Below are 22,163 nucleotides of genomic sequence, written 5' to 3' on the forward strand. Positions count from 1 at the left end.
TATCACTACAGAAGTTTTTTTCTCCTGCTGATAATAGCTCATCTTAATTAATTAGCCTCTTACAGTTTGTATGGCAACTTCCATCTTCTCTGTATGTATATGTATATCTTCTTACTATATGTTCCATTCTATGCATCCAGTGAAGTGGGCTGTAGCCCACAAAAGCTTATGCTCTAATAAATTTGTTAGTCTCTAAGATGCCACAAGTACTCCTGTCCTTTTTGAGGATACAGACTAACACGGCTCCTACTCTGAATTCAGTCCAATTGTTTTCTTGGCTTGACCCCTATCATTTAACCCACTCTCTCTCCTCTAAAGTCTTTCCATTCTAATAGCACAGGTTCTTTAGGCTTCCCAATCCTTCCATTACGGTATCTAAGAAGAATTGCTTCCATAGGGAGGAAGAAGAATGGTTAAAGAACAGGGCTGGGAGTCAGGTGTCGATTCCTGGCTCTGCCACAGGCGTCCTGTGTGATCTTCAGCAACTCACTTAAGCTCTTTGTGCCTCAGTTCCCCATCTGCGAATGGGGATAATAGTATTTCACTGACGAGATGAGTTTCGAGAGGCTAAATGCATTAACAGTCTATCCAAAGTTTGTGGAGTAATTTGAGATCCTTGGATTGGAAGGCACTTCTTCCTCATCCCTAGCCTGTTACTGTTTCAGTCCTAGCTGGAGATTTCAGGTTTCTTTTTTTTTTTTAACAATATATAATTTTTACTGTGTTTTGCAGATCTCTGACTTGCAACCACAACCTCCTTATCTTTATACTTAGTTTTACTGAGAGAAAAACTCAGCTTGGATGTTTCTCTGGTTTTCATTAATGTTCTGTTTCCTCTCTCACTGTCACCTTTCCAGTTAGGCTGATGATAGGGATCACTTATTTCCCCACCAAAATGCAACCATCTCTGGGATTTGATATGGCAGTTGTTGAACAGCACAAAATAATATTGCACACTATACACTTGTAATTGCAGGGAAATTTTTAGATAGCCATTCTCCTGCCTTCCATCCCCTTGTGAAACTGACCTAATTTAAATGTGGATAATTGCATTCTGTCTATGTGATGGTGAATGAATGTGTGATGATATGTGAGCGTGTTATAAAATTTGTATTGCCATGAGTTTGTTTGAGATGACTGCATTACTCATCAGTAAGAGAACCCCTCGTCATTTATACTGGTTTTCCCCAGACGTGTGGTAATAAAAATATCATCACTGGTTTTCTCTATGCTGCATCAGACTTCCAGGTTTTGAATGGGTTGGGCCCTGGCTATATTTGAGACCAATTTTATCCTGAGGCATTGTTGCCTTCAGAGGCCACTTGCCTTTTAGGGAGTCTAACATCATGTCTTAGATCCACAGGTGATTGAGGATATAATGAGGAACTTGCTCTGCTTTGACAGAAAGCCAAGGAAAGTGTGGGCGCCTTACTGAATGAGGGAGGCAACCTAGTGACAGAGGATGTGGAAAAAGCTAATGTGCTCAATGGTTTTTTTGCCTCTGTCTTCACGAACAAGACAGCTCCCAGATTGCTGCGCTGGGCATCACAACATGGGGAGTAGATGGCCAGCCCTCTGTGGAGAAAGAGGTAGTTAGGGACTATTTAGAAAAGCTGGACGTGCACAAGTCCATGGGGCCGGACGAGTTGCATCCGAGAGTGCTAAAGGAATTGGCGGATGTGATTGCAGAGCCATTGGCCATTATCTTTGAAAACTCGTGGCGAACGGGGGAAGTCCCGGATGACTGGAAAAAGGCTAATGTAGTGCCAATCTTTAAAAAAGGGAAGAAGGAGGATCCTGGGAACTACAGGCCAGTCAGCCTCATCTCAGTCCCCGGAAAAATCATGGAGCAGGTCCTCAGAGAATCAATCCTGAAGCACTTACACGAGAGGAAAGTGATCAGGAACAGTCAGCATGGATTCACCAAGGGTAGGTCATGCCTGACTAATCTAATCGCCTTCTATGATGAGATTACTGGTTCTGTGGATGAAGGGAAAGCAGTGGATGTATTGTTTCTTGACTTTAGCAAAGCTTTTGACACGGTCTCCCACAGTATTCTTGTCAGCAAGTTAAAGAAGTATGGGCTGGATGAATGCACTATAAGGTGGGTAGAAAGTTGGCTAGATTGTCGGGCTCAACGGGTAGTGATCAATGGCTCCGTGTCTAGTTGGCAGCCGGTGTCAAGTGGAGTGCCCCAGGGGTCAGTCCTGGGGCCGGTTTTGTTCAATATCTTCATAAATGATCTGGAGGATGGTGTGGATTGCACTCTCAGCAAATTTGCGGATGATACTAAACTGGGAGGAGAGGTAGATACACTGGAGGGCAGGGATAGGATACAGAGGGACCTAGACAAATTGGAGGATTGGGCCAAAAGAAATCTGATGAGGTTCAATAAGGATAAGTGCAGGGTCCTGCACTTAGGACGGAAGAACCCAATGCACAGCTACAGACTAGGGACCGAACGGCTAGGCAGCAGTTCTGCGGAAAAGGACCTAGGGGTTACAGTGGACGAGAAGCTGGATATGAGTCAGCAGTGTGCCCTTGTTGCTAAGGCGGCCAATGGCATTTTGGGATGTATAAGTTAGGGGCATAGCGAGCAGATCGAGGGACGTGATCGTTCCCCTCTATTCGACATTGGTGAGGCCTCATCTGGAGTACTGTGTCCAGTTTTGGGCCCCACACTACAAGAAGGATGTGGATAAATTGGAGAGAGTCCAGCGAAGGGCAACAAAAATGATTAGGGGTCTGGAACACATGACTTATGAAGAGAGGCTGAGGGAACTGGGATTGTTTAGTCTGCAGAAGAGAAGAATGAGGGGGGATTTGATAGCTGCTTTCAAACTACCTGAGAGGTGGTTCCAGAGAGGATGGTTCTAGACTATTCTCAGTGGTAGAAGAGGACAGGACAAGGAGTAATGGTCTCAAGTTGCAGTGAGGGAGGTTTAGGTTGGATATTAGGAAAAACTTTTTCACTAGGAGGGTGGTGAAACACTGGAATGCGTTACCTAGGGAGGTGGTAGAATCTCCTTCCTTAGAAGTTTTTAAGGTCAGGCTTGACAAAGCCCTGGCTGGGATGATTTGATTGGGGATTGGTCCTGCTTTGAGCAGGGGGTTGGACTAGATGACCTCCTGAGGTCCCTTCCAACCCTGATATTCTATGATTCTATGACATCAGTCTTGGTCTATTTTTCCTCCACATATAGGGTCTCATCCTGCGGCCCTTACTCACATGAGTAATCTGATAAAGTCTGTGCAAGAAATTCGCTCCACCCACATAAAGCACAAGTATTCAGGCTCCAATCAGTTAGGGTGCAGAGTGGCTGCAGAAGTGAAATCCACCCTTCAATCCAGGGCCAGGGTAACAGTTGCCAGCTCTAGGTTTTTTGCTGCCCCAAGCAAAAAAAAATTTTTGGCCGCCCCCACTCTTTGGCCGGAATGCCACCCCTGGAAATGTGCCACCACTGGAAATGTGCCCATAGGCGCCAACTCTGTGGGTGCTCCAGGGCTGGAGCACCCCCAGGGAAAAACTGGTGGGTGCTCTGCTCCCACCGGCTGCTCCCCGCCCCCCCACCCCAGCTCACCTCTGCCTCCGCCTCCTCCCCTGAGCGTGCTGCCGCCACTCCGCTTCTCCCCCCTCCCTCCCTCCCAGGCTTGCCGCAAAACAGCTGTTTTGCACGGCAAACCTGGAAGGAAGGGGGGAGAAGCAGAGCAGCGGTGTGCTCGGGGGAGGAGGCAGAACAGAGGTGAGCTGGGGCAGGGAGCGGTTCCTCTGTCCCGTGCCAAGGGTTACTTCCTGTGGCCCTCCCCGTGCCCCAGCTCACCTCTGCTCCGCCTCCTCCCTTGAGCATGCCGCCGCTCCGCTTCTCCTCCCTCCCAGGCTTGCCATGCGAAACAGCTCTTTTGCACGGCAAGCCTGGGAGGGAGGGGTGAGGAGGGGAAATGTGGTGCGCCTGGTGGAGGAGGCGGGGCTGGGGATTTGGGGAAGGGCAGGGGTGAAAGTAAGTTAGAGGATTTACTGGTACGCCAGAGTCCTGCACAGGGGGTGTGGCCTCAACCGGAAGAGGCAGGGCCTTAAATCCCCAGGCCCCTAGGCATGTGTCTGCACAGATCTGGAAATCCTGGACGCCACATCATCTCAGGCATTGGCACCCTAACAGCAGGATTGTCTGACTATGTGGACTCTCTCCTCATGCCCTATGCTACCAGCACTCCCAGCTATCTTCAAGACACCACTGACTTCCTGAGGAAACTACAATCCATCAGTGATCTTCCAGAAAACACGACCCTGGCCACTATGGATGTAGAAGCCCTCTACACCAACATTCCACACAAAGATGGACTACAAGCTATCAGGAACAGTGTCCCCGATAATGTCATGACAAACCTGGTGGCTGACCTTTGTGACTTTGTCCTCACCCACAACTATTTCACATTTGGGGACTATATATACCTTCAAGTCAGAGGCACTGCTATGGGTACCCGCATGGCCCCACAGTGTGCCAATACTTTTATGGCTGACTTAGAACAATGCTTCCTTAGCTCTCGTCCCCTAACGCCCCTATTCTACTTGCACTACATTGATGACATCTTCATCATCTGGACCCATGGAAAAGAAGCCCTTGAGGAATTCCACCATGATTTCAACTATTTCCATCCCACCATCAACCTCAGCCGAGACCAGTCCACACAAGCGGTCCACTTCCTGGACACTACTGTGCTAATAAGTAGTGGTGTTCACATGAACACCACTCTATACCGGAAACCTACTGACCGCTATACTTACCTACATGCCTCCAGCTTCCAACCAGGACACACCACACGATCCATTGTCTACAGCCAAGCTCTAAGATACAACCACATTTGCTCCAATCCCTCAGACAGAGACAAACACCTACAAGATCTCTATCAAGCATTCTTAAAACTACAATACCCACCTGCTGAAGTGAAAAAGCAGATTGACAGAGCCAGAAGAGTACCCAGAAGTCACCTACTACAGGACAGGCCTAACAAAGAAAATAACAGAATGGCACTAGCTGTCACCTTTAGCCCCTAACTAAAACCTCTCCAGCACATCATCAAAGATCTACAACCTATCCTGAAGGACGATCCCTCACTCTCACAGATCTTGGGAGACAGACCAGTCCTCGCTTACAGAGAGCCCCCAACCGGAAGCAAATACTCTCCAGCAACCACACACCACACAACAAAAACACTAACCCAGGAACCTATCCTTGCAACAAAGCCCAATGCCAACTCTGTCCACATATTCAAGTGACACCATCATAGGACGTAATCACATTAATTGGACTGAACAAGCAGTTGCACAGAATAAAGTGATACTTACTTTTATTCTGCTGTTGGAGAGGGGCTGTTACAAGAGGCACAGTAAATAACTCCAAAGCACCAACAATCCTTGCTGCAAGCACCAACAATCCAGCTGGAAGGTTTGAAACAGGCCGACATATTTGTAGGTTGATAAGCTCTTGATGAAGCATTACGTGACATGTCTAATGCACATCATCAGCCTGGAGAAAACCAGATGTGATAAGATGACACTGACGTGAATTCCCAAAGGGAAAAGAAAGATTAAGAAGCTTGTTAAGAAGCCCGCTACCATCTGGAAGATGGTTGGAGACATAGATCTGTAAGAAATCTCTCCTGGGAGAAACTAAGTTACTTGCAACTGACAGAGCAAAATGAAAGGATCATGACTACCTTATATGCCTGCCTGCTCTGGAGTCTTTAAGGACTAAAAAAGGATGGGAGAATTGGTCTTCATGTTCATGAGCCTGGATGGTATGTACTAGATTCCAAAATGATGACCTTGCAAGCTTTGTAAGTTTATCAAGCTTCGCTATATGTCAAAGGCTATTGACCTCCATACGAACATTAACATAGCAGGCCAAATAACTTCACTGGACAAACAAGAAGGTAACTGAGCACACAATTCAGATTTTAATCTGTTAATACGAATCTGAGTGCTACTTATCAGTTCAGGGCCATCTCCTAGAATTCTATCCTTTATTTCTTAGTCATGATTAACTACCACCAGTGACACAAAATGTGTTAAACTTACTGCTTGTGTATTTAAAAACAACAGTAAAAGCACTCTTTCTGGATCTTCTGAAGTTCTGAACTTGGTAGCTGAATTGCTGGGTGAGGGGCAGTGGCTGTAAATAAATAGACCAGTGCAGTGCTAACAAATGTATAACTACTGAATAAGTAGTTGGTTTTCTACTATCAGCGGATTTATAATTCATCCCAAAGAACACTAGCTTCATACTGGATTTCCCTTTTGGAAACAAAATACAAAAGCCTTTTGCTTTTGGTTAGTCATGTAGATCCTCAGATGAAGGATATGCTAATAGAACTGTAGTAAGGGACTATGCTATAAATAGTGCTGTGTGTTCATCTGAACTGATGCAGAAATGTACGGTTTTATAGCTCAGGCTGAGATCTCAGTTCTCTCCGTGCTAGGGGTTGACATTTTGCCCTTATGGATTTGTCCTGTTGTCTGCTTTATTTCCTATATAGTCATTTGCTTTAAGTCTGTCTGAGTACATGTTACATACTGAGGAGTTAGGATCCAATGCAGGCAACCTTAACTTAACCATGTAATCTGCTCCTGCTGTTTTTCTTAAAGCTTGCAGAATTCTGAGGCACAATCTAGCAGAGCATGTAAAACCACAGACACATTTCACCTAACCTGGGGTCCATACAAACAAATGTTTAAAACGTCTGAGAAAGCTGCAATAGACAGCTGCCTGAAAGACTTAGGCCCCCATTTATTCAGCTGTTTAGTAACAGCAATTCCTGCTGATTTCAATAGAAGCTGTTCATATGCAGTGGCTGCATAATCAGACCCTAAATGTGGCAAGGTAATGACTGGATATGGTCTAATTGGAAGGATCAAAAGCTTAATTTATTAATCAGAAAAAATAAAGATACCCATGGCAAAGGATTGCAGGGCTGATGTATTCCCTTTAAATGCTACATTTTTATAAGGTTTGTTAAGTGTCAGCAAACAAAATCTACCAGTGCAGTCGCATGGACGGGGGGGAGCCCTGGGAAAAGATACAGTTAGATGCAACATATTCCCATCATAGACTCACACTAATATCAGCTGCATCTGAGGAGTCTATTTTCTGTAAAATCATCAACTAAACAGCCTATTGGATTTTTTTTTTAATCTTCATTTTTACGGTGCTCTAGATCATCCCTTGAATAAAAGCCTTTTTAAAACAAACTGTCCATTTTAGGCTGTAGCTTTTATCCAGTTTGTGTACAATCAGAATCAAAGGTATGGCCAAAAACAATTTTTCTCAGCCCATATTTATTAGAACACATTTTATTGTACTGATATGCTTAGTTCTGTTTGCATTGTGGTTAACTGACTTAGATAGGCGAGAATATATAGCACAACATTTGTTTTATATACTGTGATGTGTATATACTGTATCTACCTCTGGTAGTTTCATGGCCTATTGCTGTAGGATTTGAGCACTTCACAAACTTAAGTATATTTATCCTCACAACAGCCCTGAAAGGTAAGGAAGTCTTATTATCCTCATTTTACAGATGGGGGACTTAGGATACAGAGAGACTAAGTGACTTTCCCAAAGTCACACAGGAATCCCAGACCCAGGCTAACTCCCTATCTGCTGAACCCGCCCTCCTTTCGGTATGCCAGCTGGTTACTAACCCTCCACCTCCCATGTGTTTACATTGAGTAGTGCTGTATAGATGGAGTTTGTGAAGTGCTCTGAGATCCTTCAGGACAAAAGGCTCTAGACAAGTGTAAAACATTTAGTAATAAAAGTAATACATGTTATGCTATAGACTAGCTATGGGGACCTGGCATCACAGCAGCTCTCCTTTTCCTCCTCACACGTCTCACTTCATTTACAATTTTCCCTTTAGCGTTCCATCATTAGGTATATCTTTTCAAACACAGCCATTCCCAGGGCTGTCAAAAAGACACACCTAAATAACCAAAGCACTGCACACACATTATCTCAGTCAGTGCATCTCCTCCCTATACCTCCTGTAGCACAGAGCAGCAGTGGCTCAGCCTCTGTTTCCCCTCCTCCACCAGGCCTACCTTCCCTCAGCAAGGCCCTGTTAAATAGCACTCACTCGTCTAACAACCACAGAACAAAAGAATCACCCACTCCTCCCAGGCTACACTTCCACCCTGCTCACTAAGGGTATAGCTACACTGCAAAAAATCCAAAACAAAACAAAAACAAAAACAGCAATGGGTCTCAGAGCGCAGGTCAACTGACTCAGCCTTGTGGTGCTCCTGCTAGGGAGCTAAAAATAGCAGTGTAGATGTTCCTGGTTAGGGTGGCCAGATGTCCCAATTTTATGGGCACAGTCCCAATTTTGGGGGCTTTTTCTTATACAGGCACCTGACCTGATTTTTCCCGCTTGCCCTCTGGTCACCCTATTCCCAGATGGGCCAGGGCCCAGGCTCTGAGATCCAGCGAGGGTTTATTAGGGGCTGAAAATGTTCTCTTCTATCATTTACCTGCCACGTTTGCAGAGTGGATGCAGGAATCAGCTTCCACAGATACTTCGGAAAGGGTCACATTCACACTTTCAAGCCATCTTCCCCACTTGCAGGTACTTTGGAGTTCCATTTTCCAGTATCATGATCCGCCAGAATCTTCGAGGTGCATTGGTTTGGGGTTTTCTTCATTTATTTTAAAGGGGAAGGGAACTATTAGCTCAACGATAAACACTCAGCCTTATTACTTTAGAATGCACTCTTCATCCAGGACTCTTGGTCCTATTGCTACTTCTTCCCCACAGATTCATTCACAACTGTTCCCCTGGCTATTTAATCTGTTTTGCTGAACATGTTAACTGCTCCATCAACAGTGTGTCCGACAGTCATTCAGTTGAAGTCTTTGTGGTTGCGGCCTACTCCGGAGCAAAAGAGAGTGGCAGCTATGCATAGGTACAAGTAAGGTAACCACTAGCCCAGGGATCTCAAACTCGAATCACCATGAGGGCCACATCACTGACACCCCCTTCCCCTGCTGCCCCTGGCCCCGCCCACACTCCACCCCTTCCATGAGGCCCCACCCCCATTCCAACCCCTACCCCAAATCTGCGCCCCAGCCCTGCCTCTTCTCTGCCTCCTCCCCTGAGCGCCTCCTCCCCCGTCCCTCCTGGAAAGCACTAAGCACTGCCAAACAGCTGTTTGGTGGCAGGAAGCGCCTGGAGGTAGGCAGAGGAGCAGGGACGCAGCGCGTTGCGGGGAGAGGGAGCAGGGTGGGAGGGGAGCTTGGCAGCACATAGGAAATAACTCCGGGAGGTGCGGGGGGCTTGGTGGGCCGCAGGAAATAACCCCGCAGGCTGCATGTTTGTGAACCCTGCACTTGGCAGTCATCTGCACTGAGCAGCAGTACGTCTCAGGTCATCTATTTCCCATTCTTTTTCTCCCAAGTGCGCAGGACAAAAAGAAAGGATGTGGCATATGTGAGAAATGGGCAGGTGAGGAGGTATGGGCATGAATATAAGCCCATTGTACAGATGAGGAGCTTAGCTACACATTCACCTCTTTGGCCTTATTACCACAATCCAGTAGGGGAGCAGCACTCTCATGAATGCAGGATCCGGTTACCTTGCACTTCCTGTTCTGCTCATCATTTTTACACTGAGCCTTTTATATGCAACTCTTCACATGCCTGTTGTGCAAGAAGATCTTAGTATGAATTGAAAATCATTAGGTGATGGTTAATCAGGTGAACATAAGCTCCCCATGCAACAATGCGGCCATGTTATCCTTGGATGCATAAACAGGGGAATTCAAGTAGGAGCAGACGGGTTATTTTACTTCTGAATTTGGCACTGGTGTGGCTGCTGCCAGAATAATGTGTCCAGCTCTAGTGTCCACAGTTCAAGAAGGACATTTATAAATTGGAGGGGGTTCAGAGAAGAGAGATGAGACTGATTTAAGAATTAGACAATCTGCCTTATAGTGATAGACTCAAAGAGCTTGATCCATTTAGCTTACCAAACAGAAGGTTAAGGGGTGACTTGACTACAGTCAGTAAGTACCTATAAAGGAACAAATATTTAACAATAGGCTCTTCAATCTAGCAGAGAAAAGTGTAACACAATCCAGGGGCTGGAAGTGGAAACCAGACAAATTCCAACTGGAAAGAGGCATAATTTTTTAACGGTGAGAGTAATTATCCATTGGAACAGCTTACCATTTTAAAATCAGGATTGGATATTTTTCTAAAAGGTATGCTTTAGGAATTATTTGGTGGAAGTATTATAGCCTGTGTTATACAGGAGATCTGACTAGATAATCACAATGTTCCCTTCTGGTCTTGGAATCTATGTATCACAGCAGCCTATTTGTCCTGATAGGTTTTATTCTTTTCTAATTATCCTGTGATTTGTTAATACACTCACTGAAAACTTCAGGAAAGAGTCTGTTCAGGTTCTTATTCTCGTCAGATCAATATTTCAATGACCAAACAAGTAAGTTCAGTGGTGCTTGAGATATGTAAGGAAAGTGCTGTTTAACCCAGTAAAAAGGATAAATGTAACTATTAAAAAATCAGTTTACATTATTGATGCAAAAATAAATTGATCCCAACTCTTTATTTTTCAAATACTGAAGAATAAATAGCTCTTTCTAAAACAGAGACTACTCATTTATTGAGTAAATGAAGATAAGGTGCCACTTTAAAGGAGCACTAGGCCAGTCTGGAATTTAAGTTTGAGAGAAGAAACCTACAGCTAGAGCTGAAGGAATAATGGAGGCTGAACTGAAAAAAAAAAAAAAAAATCTGGTTCAAATTTGAACTGAAACTTTTTTTCTCCACCAAATCGAAAAACTCTTAAAAAAAATAAATCTAATTTTGAATTAACCAAACGTTTCAAGTTTACTTGAAATGATTTTTTTTTCAAGTTTTTCCATTTTGATTTGGCTGTTTTTCACCCTTTTTTTTAACTGGCCACATTTGAAATCAAAACACTATCTCACATTGAAAATTTAAAACAAAATCTTTTCACTTTTTCAGAACAAAGTTTTTAAAATGAAAAAGTCAAACTGAACATTTTGACTCTTTAGAAACATTTTTTAACCAAATTCAGCAAATTCAACCCAAACTGACAAATAGTTTTCAGTCCCCAAAACATGCACTTTTTGGCAAAAAACAATTCATTGAAAAAGTTCTGCCCAGCTCTGCGTACAGCAAATATTATTAATAATCAAAATATTTTATGAGAGATTTTTTAAGATATCAGTGGAAATTATTTTTGGCCTGCATTTCCATACCATTTGCAACTCACATGTTGTGGTATAGTGCCAGAGAGCCAGGAATTGAAATTGACTTGAAATAAAAATGAAACTGACTAATCTACTTTCATCATCCAAGTGGAGGAAAGGGGGGGAAATTAAACCAACAGAACAAGTGGCCAAAAATTAATTTGCTGTTTAAATTTTTTTTTCAAGTTTTTAGCAATTTTTTTGAAAAGTTAGTTTCATCAATCTAAGTTGTGTTTAGTAACATACGTAAAGGCATTTTTGAAATATTTTTATCATGCGTGTGTCATTTTCAGTTATCTTGGGGACATTACTCCCCATGTCTTGTTTTCAAAAGCATAGTATTTTCCAATTCACTAAATATGTCACTGCTATCAGTAATTGGGACAAGGATATGAAAAGTAACAACTGAATTTATTAATTGCATTAATCATGACATATAACATGGCAGTGGATATATTTTTCATGTTAAGGTTTTTGAATGAAAGACGGAAAGTGCAGTTAGTCAGAGTTCCTTACATTCGTTAGAAGGGTGACTACCAAAACCACCAACATTCACAATGGTACATAAGCAAACACCAGAATCAGTGCCAATACATATACAGAGTACCCAAAATAAATATTTACAAGATTAAAAAAATAACATTGATTAATCTATCCCATTTAACTGTTGGGGAAAAACCCACCTATTGCTATTTGTTATATTTTAAATAAGTTCTTTAACAGTAGATGTATTTTTCAACGTTTGTTTAAGTGGAAGTGGATATCTTAACAGTCTATAAAAATACCACCTAGAAAGCTTCTAAGTTTTTACTATCACTGCTCAGACCAAGTTGGTGAATGTGAGTTTACCAGATTCTCAGAAAACTGATCAATTACATGAAGTGTGGAGTTCTGGTTTTTCTTGCTCTTCATCCTGAACAGGTAGGGTGACCAGATGTCCCAATTTTATAGGGACAGTCCAGATTTTGGGGGCTTTTTCTTATATAGGCACCTATTACCCCCTACCCCCTGTCCCAATTTTTCACCTTGCCCTCTGGTCACCCTATGAACAGACCATATGTTATTTCACTGGAGATGGCTCAACACAAATAATAATGGGAAAACCTGCAATTAAAAATTATGTCAGGTATAACGTCTCTTGTTAAAAAAAACAACAACAGCGTTTTATAACAGTTAAATCTGTCCTATTCAGCATGTAAGAAACAACGTTTCAGTGTCAGTTTTGTCAGATGCAGTGCTGAATACTCTCACGCACTTTTTCCCCAGTCTCACTACTGATATATAAATCCAGACTGGCTGTGATGAAAGTTTAACACCATTCCATATTATTACAATTTTATTCGGTTTATTTTTCTTCCCACCAATTTGTTCATTTCCTTTTTAATTTATAATCAAAAATATTTTTTCTAGCATTGTAGCTGTACTTTCTCTGTGTTTTACATCATCAGCAGTATAATTTTTAGGAGCCATCATATTCCATAGTTTAAGAAAGCTGCAAGCTTCAATACTAGCAGAGCTTCTGAGTAAGATCCTGCTGATGGATACAATAGCACAGATCTAGAGCGCCAGATTCTGATTCCTTTACTCATACTGAGTAGCACCATAACTCCACAAACTGTTTCATTGACTTCAGGGAGACTACTTGTGGAATGAGGTGTTATTTAGTGGGAGCAAGGGTACTGTAGTCTGGCCCAGATCACTGGAGTTACTCTGATTTTACCCTGGTTTAACTCTGAGTCTAATGTCACTGTTCCTCTTGAAAAGTAGAGTGAAACTGTTTACACTGCAATGCCAGAACAATGCCATATACCTGAGTTTGTCAGCTGCATTATAATTTTGATTTGATGTATCTATGACCTTTTACATGTATGTACATAGCAACTTCATTTCTGCAACTCTTGGGCCATATTGTTCCATCCACTTTTAAGCAGAAGACCACACCGAAGTCACAGATATAGCTCCATTGTTTTAATAAGATTTTTTAAAATGAGGGTTGAAATGCAGGAGAAAATATTTGAGCAGTACTGGATCTGTGGAAGTAGGCGTGCTAAAGCTACATGTTAAATGAAAGTGTCACCTCCTGCCCACCTTACTGACCCAAACAGTTCCATTCCCTTTACAAGACAGCTAAGAATATACTACTGCTAACACTGGCTTCAGTAGATCCATTGTACTTTCATGAGCAAGGATAGCAGGATTTGGCTCACAGTTTGGGTGAATATATTGTCACTAATTGTAGTGCCAGTACAACGAGCCAGCTCATGCTCCTCAATCCACATATGGAGGGAAGCCTCCATGTGTGGTGCTCTTTTCTTCCACAAGGAAGGGAAGTTCAGCCACTACTGCTGCATCATGCCCCCCAGCTCCAGACCATACTGGAAAGTGGTGGAGTAGGCTGAGGGAGGAGTGGGCAGGACAGGGGCATAGGAGATGCACATCATCTGGCCTCCTCTCCCACAGAAATTAAACAGAAAAGAAAACGTGTGAGTCCCAGGAGCAGCCAACGGAGGAAAAGCTAAGACACTGGGGAGATAAGGGGGACCTCCATGGGGCCAGAGCTGGTTCACAGAGCATCTGGGCCGATGTTCACGGCCTCTCATGGATCCCCCAAGATCTGCCCATTTTGAGAGTGAGCCCCACAGTCTCTTCCACAAGGGACATGCCTCTTCCTTGTGATGGGATCATATTGGAGGGGCGGAGCATCCTCAACAAGTAAATCCTCACCGTGATTTCCTCCCTCCTGCACGGTGCTCCATGGGCAGGGATTATCTGGGCCTTTGCATTTACTGCCATTCATGGAGAAATGGTATCAGACTTGTAGCTCTTTCATTCTAAGGTCAGATTTAATTCAAAGCAGATACAACCAATTTTCTTTTGTGGGCACATTATACTCAAAGACACACTGTGTCTGCATAGAAAAAACAGTTGAAATGGTTTGATGCTGAAATGGAGATCATTTTAACGTAGCATAGTCCAAAGAAATAAAAATCTGTTTGGGTCCTTACAATCCAAAACCAACATCTTGTTCTTGCTAAAAACAGATTTTACTGAAACTGCAATTAGAGTTAAAAGGAAAAACATACCAGTTAACAGATCACAAAACACAGTCAGTGACACAACAGACAGCACAGAGGATTTACGGCACTTGAATGGATCTCGTCCCACGTCTGCCATCACAAGTTAAATTAAGGATGGCAATGACTGTATTAGCTGCAATTTGGACATGCTGAGCATGGGGGACAAGCCCTGGAGTGGCTGCTTGGCAAGATGGAAAAACTATGAAAAGATGTGTTTTGCATTTAGATGAGGGGAAATATTAAGACACCAATATAGACGACTGCATGGCTATCTGTATGATCTTGAAATGTTCACCTTTAAACAGAAAGGAAATGCACATTTAGGGAGCGCTTACTACTAACTGTTGTATTATTCTGCAGGGACAAATAGTTTATGTCAGCTGAATGAACAAATACAAGAAAAATTGCAGCAACTGTCATGTATAATCTCTGCCAAGACTTAGTTCTGCAGCATCCTTCAGCTGGTATCACTTTGTTTTTCCAAGAGTTGAGAAGAAGCAGTAGCATTTCGGATCAATGGCCATGAAAGTAAATTCCCAGACCACCTTGCTTAAAATCCTATACTGTTTGCTGTTAGATAACCATTTGCCTTGTAAGTGGTTATTGTTGCAGTGAACTGTCTCCTTCATACCATTAACACAATGAAAAGCCTTTTCAAAAAGCACTCTATTACAGCAGGCAAAAAAGCTTCAGAGTGAGGCCATATAGCAAAATCAATGGCTCCCGTTGAGGAGCAAGCTCTGGCATAAATTTAAAACCAACTAGAGTTTTGCTTTGCTAAGCAAAAGCTTGGTAATTTGGCTCATCTGTACTTTAAGCACTTTCCTGAAAATGCCATCTGAATCAGACATTTTTTGAAGACTTTGGTGCAATATTATTTTAGCCTAGATAAATAATTTAATGAGATTCATTAAAAAATAATCAGGGAATGCATTTCCATAGGATACGTTTACACACAGAATAAACGCCTAAACGGTGGCATGGATGTTCCTAGGGGATGAGGAAGATGATGATGAGATATGGAGTAATAGTGAACATGGATTCACCTTATTAGTAGGTGTGTAGCCTCCTCTTATATCTGTTGCATATGTTCAAATCCTACTACTGTCAGCATCTCAGTTGCAGACTACACCTATAGCACAGCAAACTTTACTTCTATTGTGACAAAATGAGTCCACAAAAGACAGCATATCATGCTACTAAAAGAAGATCCTCTGTGCTGTTATTTAGGAAAGAAACACATACCACTGAAGATACCATAGGTAACTATAAAATGTTATGCAATATATAGAAATATCTTAGGGACATATAAAATTTACCAGTAGTGACCTGAAAGTGCAAAGAGTATATATACTTAATGCCAAGACCTGATCTATAAAACTCTTTATGTGTTATGTACAGGGTCAAACTTCTACAGCACCAACCCAAGCACAATGCTAAACAAAGTGTTCTTTAAGGACTAAAAACCATGACAATGTAGAAGAATGGCATCTTTGGGACCTGGAAGATCATTTCTACCTTGCTATCTACCGAGGCCATGAAAACGTTTGCTTAAACACAATAATGTCACAAATTAGAATGCAAATCACCACAGAATGCCTCTAAGACCATTACCTCTTTATGTTTCAACCCATTAAATCCAGAAAGTCATCAATTTTTCAGTCATTAAGTATGTCAGTGTCCCTTACATGTGATTTAAAGGAATTAAATGTACATTTAAAGAAAGCCTTTTGAACTACCTTTTAGTGCTTTGTTTTAAGCCTTGTGTGAAGTTATAACATACAAATATATTTCTATTATCATAAAAGCAAGTCCTGGTAACTACTACATTTCCGATGATTAATTTTTGAAATAAAAACATAATTGGTTTAAAATGACTCTGAATTTTGTGAATAAAAATGTAGAGTTCATTTAAGTGTTAACTTGTGTTTAAGTTTCTTTACTCCCACACAATCACTGCTCTCAATCGTGAATCAATGCCACTGTATTGTTATGGTACAAGAATACTGAAACCCCACTACAAGTTACTTTCCCATTCTCCTTTTTAGGATATGATTGTCCTTTGTACATTGCAAGCAGTCACATGAATCATTATCAGGTTTGCAAAACCTACTTACATTATGTATCGGGCATAAAGCTTGAGAAAGTGATTAGTACCTAGTCACTATAGGGAAAAGAGAGGCTAGGCAGGTACCTCTCCCATCCTGAACACGCTTCCCACGTGAAAGCTTCAGACCTCTTTGCCAGAGAGAGTAGCTGTTTAGATTGTATTTGCCAGCCAGCACGCAGCAAGAGGAGTAAAAAAAGGATGGAAATGAAATACAGAGAGAAAATGAAGGAAAGGCAAAATATTTTAATGGTGGTTGTTGTTAGTTATAAGTGTGAGGGAACTAATCTAAAATTATTCTACTGTTTCTTGCTATATACAGGCCACAGTGCAAACAAAATGCATATGAAGAAAAATTGCCACAAACAAGTACTGTATAGGTGGTAGGTTATTTCTCCTGGTGTTTTAAATGATGTACAGCTGCTACTATCCACTCTTCTCACTTTAAAGTATGTCACAAGCTCACAACATCCTCTCTCCACCTCAACTTTCAGTTCCCTCTACAATCCTGTACAATTTGTCCTTAAAACAAAATGGGCAAACATGAATTTTCTGTATAATCATCATGAAAAGAACAACATGATCCTTACAGTCAGATGGGGAAAAAAAAACAGAATGACTGTTAGTTTTTTATGGCTAGGATTAAAATTCCATGCTCTGTACATTCATCCTTTTGAGAACTTTAGCTCCTAAAAATACAAGAGGAGTCAGGTCAAATGCAAATCCCTTTCTCAGGCAAAGAAAATAATTGCCAACAAGTTTTGAGATAGATTTACTGTATGTCACCTCAGTCTGTGAATAGGAATGTACATGCCTGGTAGTGTTTGCATGAGTGTGTGTATGTACGAGTATGCATGTTCATTTGTGTGCCTGTACAGTATATGTACGGCTATCCAGGCATATGTACAATTTGTGTGTGAGAGTGGACATGGCTACAGCCATATACATATATATTATGAAGAAATTACATAAAAATAAACTTCTTTGAAGTATATTGAGGTTGTGACACAAACCAATAAAGCCAGGAAATTGAATGGAAGGGATAACTTTTCCTCCTGGATACCCACCACTGGGGTTACGCAAATCAGTATTAGGTAAAGTGACCATTTCAAAACTACATACTCAATTATTAGCTACCTGGGCAACACCCAGTGATACTAATGGGAGCTGCACTCAAGTAAATGGAGGAACAACTCGGCTCTTAATACCGTATTTCCTAGCTTTTCACAGTTCAAGTTACAACCTTAATATTCTTTAAATTTATATTTTGTATATCTCATTTTTTTTAAAAGGAGAAGATAAAGCAAACTGTCATGTAAGATTCACTTACATAAATTTAGGATTCTCTTCATAATATTTTTATAATTTTTTTTAAAATGTGTATTTCCAGATTCACTGAAACAACACCTCCATATCACTTGCAGTCTGTTGACTAAATACAGATTTTAAAATATTTTGTAAATGCATAGTATTTACCCAATAGACTTTAATGACCTTTGGAGCTGTTTCAGAATATCATGAAAATATGTCTTTAGGCACATCATAAAATCCCTATGAAATTTCTTTGAAATGTTGTCAATGCCCATGTACAGGAGCCACTTTTCAAAACACACATCTCTGCCATTAACAGTTTTTTCATAGCACACAGGGTGTCTAGCTATTTCCTGGATCACTAACCTTACCATGTCTCTTTTCTTTCCTAAAGTAAAATCACTTGGAAGCTATTAAGACAAACTGAAAATCCAAAAATTTCTTTAAACAGCCAAAACTCATTTTATATATTTTAAAAAATAATAATTTAAAAATGTATCTCTAGCCTAGGTTTCTTCTCAGCCAGGTTTGAGCGCAGCGTATATTTGTATAAACCCCTGAAAATAGAGGTTTGCAATGGCAATGCTGTCAAAACCTTGACTCTGGCACAATGAATGTGTCACTCTACTAAAATCAGCATAATAAACTTGTTATTCTGGGGAAGCAAGAGTCCATATAAAACAGAGTTTTGCTCTTGTTCAAGGGACTTAAAAGAAATTCTATAATTTCAGAATTGTAAAATTATCTAGCTATAAAAACTAACTTTTGCTTAAACTCTAGATAATACAGACAGACATTTTTATATAAAAAAATTGTAGCATTGAGTAAAACTGCTAAAATATGCATCTATCTACACATGAAGAGTAATTTATTGTATAAATGTGAAAGTTGTGGATAGATTGGCTTTTAGTAAAATGCTTCCCTGACCCTGATTTTTATGCATCAGACAAATATTGAAGTAACCCTTTGAACTTTGCCAGATGTCTCTGCTGTCCATTTACAGTGTAACAAATTCAGAACAAAACAGACAAACAAACAAAAATATCTGTTCTAGTTATAGAAATCCACCTAACCCATTAATTAGCTCCTGGACACAAATAAGTTGAGTCTGCTGCTGACCAGCACTGCTGTATGTACATCAGGTAAATAATTACCTGTTGGGTTGTTTGTTTTTTCTTGGCATTTTTCCACATAATTGTAGAGCAGACATCATTTTTCAATTTAAGCAAAAACGAAAAACAAAAAAACAGTAAAAGCTAACTGTACTGGAGAATTCCTGTTGTTCATCTCTTTCTGTATTTCTGTCCCCTTGAAGAACTCATGGCACTAATTTGCATTAGGGGAGATGCTCATTTTACGTTCATAATCAAAGTCCAGCTTCCACAAAGGCATGTAAAAGTGACCTCCTAAGTGTTTAGTGCTTCAGAAAAAAGATACAAATTTTAAAAAGTGCTTGAAAAGAATCTGACTATTTTTGTATTTATTTATACTGTATATCAAGAAGAGATTCAGAAGTGCTAGCCCCCAGAATACATTTATGGGGCCCTTTTAGGTGCCTTTCTTTAGGTGCTGCAAACATTTTTATTAGTGTTTTCCTATAAAGACTTTCCCACCTCTAATTCACTGTCCATCTTTGTCTCCAGATCTTGTTCAACTACTTTTTGGCATTGTCCTGGAATGTGGTGGCTTTAACCATCATTCCAGCTAAACCCCTATTACTGACCCGGCGTACAAGTACTTTAGAAACCGGGATTTTTGTTCTGGGAATCTCACTTTTGGTTGGGTGATGATGTGCAATGTGATGGCTGTTACTGGCATCTGTTCCGTGGCTGGTGGGAAGCGATGTAAGATGTTTAATGCTGATAGGTATCTTGGAGTCCTTGACTGAACCTGCAGGTGTTTTAAGTGAGCATGTGGTTGTTACTGGAGACACAGGTTTGGAGCGTGATACACAAGTGACTTCTTCATCAGAAGGCACCCCTGTGATGTTTTCATCTGTATCAGCATAAAGATCATAGAGGGCATCACCACTGTAGCTGTCCCTGGGGATGCTCTCTTTCTGGACACTATTGCTGCTATCTTCCTCAGGACCAGGAGTAGTGGAATCCCAGTAGCCCTCATCACTGTTTGGGATGCCCTCTGGCTGCTCATATTCCCTGTTCTTCTGATCCTCTTTGTGGCTGAGATGAATCGGAATCTGGTTGAGACCAATGCGTTTCATCATTGAACCATCCTGTGCCCCCTCAACATATTTGTTCTCTTTTTTGATCTCAGGTGGTTTTGTCCCTCCTCCTTCTCCTTCCTGGGTCTCTTGGACTTGCTCCTCTGTTTGTGATAACATATCCCAGAACTCCTGAAGGTAAGTGTCATCCACTTGGTCTGGGCTTGCCATTTCCTCTCCTCCTCCCTGGTAGGCCACCATGTTTGGGTTCTTTTTAGAAGTGCCTGGCTTGCTGGCCCCTGGGGTGCTCTTCTCACAGCCGCCACTGCTGCTGCCCACTTCATCCTCCTGGTCTGCAATAATATCTCCACAGCCTGTAAGAGAGTCAAAGCTTTTCAGTGAAGTCACGTCAGCAAACATCAAACAAATACGATCTATCGATTGCTCTGAGGGTGGATCAATAGAGGAAGGGTCAGGGGCTGCTGCCATCTCTTGACCACTAAGACATTCAGGTTCAACAAGGGGAATAGTCTTTATTGGAATGTCACCTGTTATGGCCGTATCCTTCGCAGTCCCAACCTCTTCCACACCCGGATCTGGCAGTTCAGGGCGGTTCTCCTCATGTTGGTTTCCAGCGGCAGCAGGAATCTCTCCTTGTGTGCTTTTGTTGTTCTGCATTTCCCCAGCATCTCTAACTTCAGGCTCCTCTGCCGTGGCGTGCACATCTCCACTGTGTTTATCACAAGACAATTCAATGTTAATTTCTTCCGTGGTATATTGAGGCTCAGACAAAGGTTTTGGTGCCTCTTCTTTGATGCATTCCAAACTGGCAGTCAGAGACCCTGACATAATAAGGTTGGATTGAATTTCTGATGTTTCCCCCCTTTCGTCCTTGCCATTTTTATCCTTTTTATGCCACCGCATACTGCTGAAGATCCCTTTCAATCCTTTCTTTTGTCTGCTGCCCGCCCTCTGATCTGCATTCTCTCCCTTGCCATTTTCTGATTTCCCATTCTTCTTCAATAGAGAGAAAAAACTGTGTGACTTAGCCACAGAGCTGTTTGATGAAACATTGAGGCCGGCTACAGCCCTGGTGTTTATATCCCGATTCAGTTGATCAACACCACCGCCACCTCCGCCGCTCGATTCCTCCGTCTTGCTGCTTTCCAGCACAACATCAGCTAATCCATCGTGAGTCTTGCTCCTCACCATCCCAGCTTTACTCGAGCCTTTCCCATCCCCGCCTTTGCTTTTCACCCCAAATATGCTGGGCATGGTGCCCCCCGATTTCTTCCTCTTAAATAATTTGAAAGCAGTTTTATTAATCTTCCCGGACGGTGGCTCGACTGCCGGAGTCTCGGCACAATCGCAATGCAAGTCCATGTCTGCTGCCTGCCGTGTCCCTGATCCTGCCTCCTTCCCCTCCTGCAGACCCCCACAGATGCCTGATACTGATTTCCCTCACTGACAGCCTCTCCGCCACTGCTGCCTCCTGCTCATCTCCATGGCAACCCAGAGAGGGATAAGCAGCTTTCCTCAGTCATGGGCCTGCGCCAGGCCACTGTCATCCATTCTAAATCAACCTGAGCTGCAACAGCAACACCAATAGAGTTTGCTCCTCACCCCTCCCTAAAAGGGCTTATATAACTTAACCCATTTCGTGCCGCCGCTGTTCACTATCATGTGTGCAGTGCATGGTTTCTTTTGGATGAAAACAGTGTGTGCTAGTTACACATTCCCCAATGGCATTTTGGATGCTGAAATTCAGGCTCAGCTCTCGCAGTGCAGCACCGCACTGCCCCAGGACTGATAATAATCATCAATACTAATAATGCACATAGCACATTTCATCCCACTATACACACCACACACAGCATCATTTTATACCACCGCACGTACCGCACAGTAGAAACGCTCCTCAGTTTTCTGACTTTCTTTGTCAAAATCTCTCTCTTTCCCACTTCGTAATGCTATTTCCTCTCTTCCACACAATATTTTTTTCTCACAGACACACAATTGCCACAGTGAAGGCTCAGATACCATGATTATGACAAGCATGGTATTAAATGCCTAGACAGACAGACCCATCCATCCACGGTTGACTGTTTATTTTTGCTGTCAATTATTGCTATGTTTTGCACTGTCTCTGTCATCTTTGCTGAGCCCCTTGGAGCAAAGATGTTATGTAGGCAAATAAAACACAACACCCATGCA

The 22,163-nt window shown here is 42.0% G+C and overlaps 1 protein-coding gene across 1 annotated transcript; it reads right to left on the reverse strand.

Moving 5' to 3' along the window:
• Window positions 1–11,685: 11,685 nt before the first annotated feature.
• On the reverse strand, window positions 11,686–21,558 carry AMER2 (APC membrane recruitment protein 2). The gene is made up of 2 exons (XM_037891261.2): window positions 20,498–21,558; window positions 11,686–20,323 (listed from the first exon to the last, which is right to left on the reverse strand). The coding sequence occupies exons 1-2, from the start codon at window positions 21,330–21,332 to the stop codon at window positions 19,443–19,445; spliced, it is 1,716 nt and encodes a 571-aa protein (XP_037747189.1). The 5' UTR covers window positions 21,333–21,558; the 3' UTR covers window positions 11,686–19,442.
• Between the last annotated feature and the right edge of the window lie 605 nt (window positions 21,559–22,163).

This window comes from Chelonia mydas, chromosome 1 (genome assembly GCF_015237465.2).
Source record: "Chelonia mydas isolate rCheMyd1 chromosome 1, rCheMyd1.pri.v2, whole genome shotgun sequence".
In the NCBI taxonomy this organism is placed as follows: Eukaryota; Metazoa; Chordata; order Testudines; family Cheloniidae; genus Chelonia; species Chelonia mydas.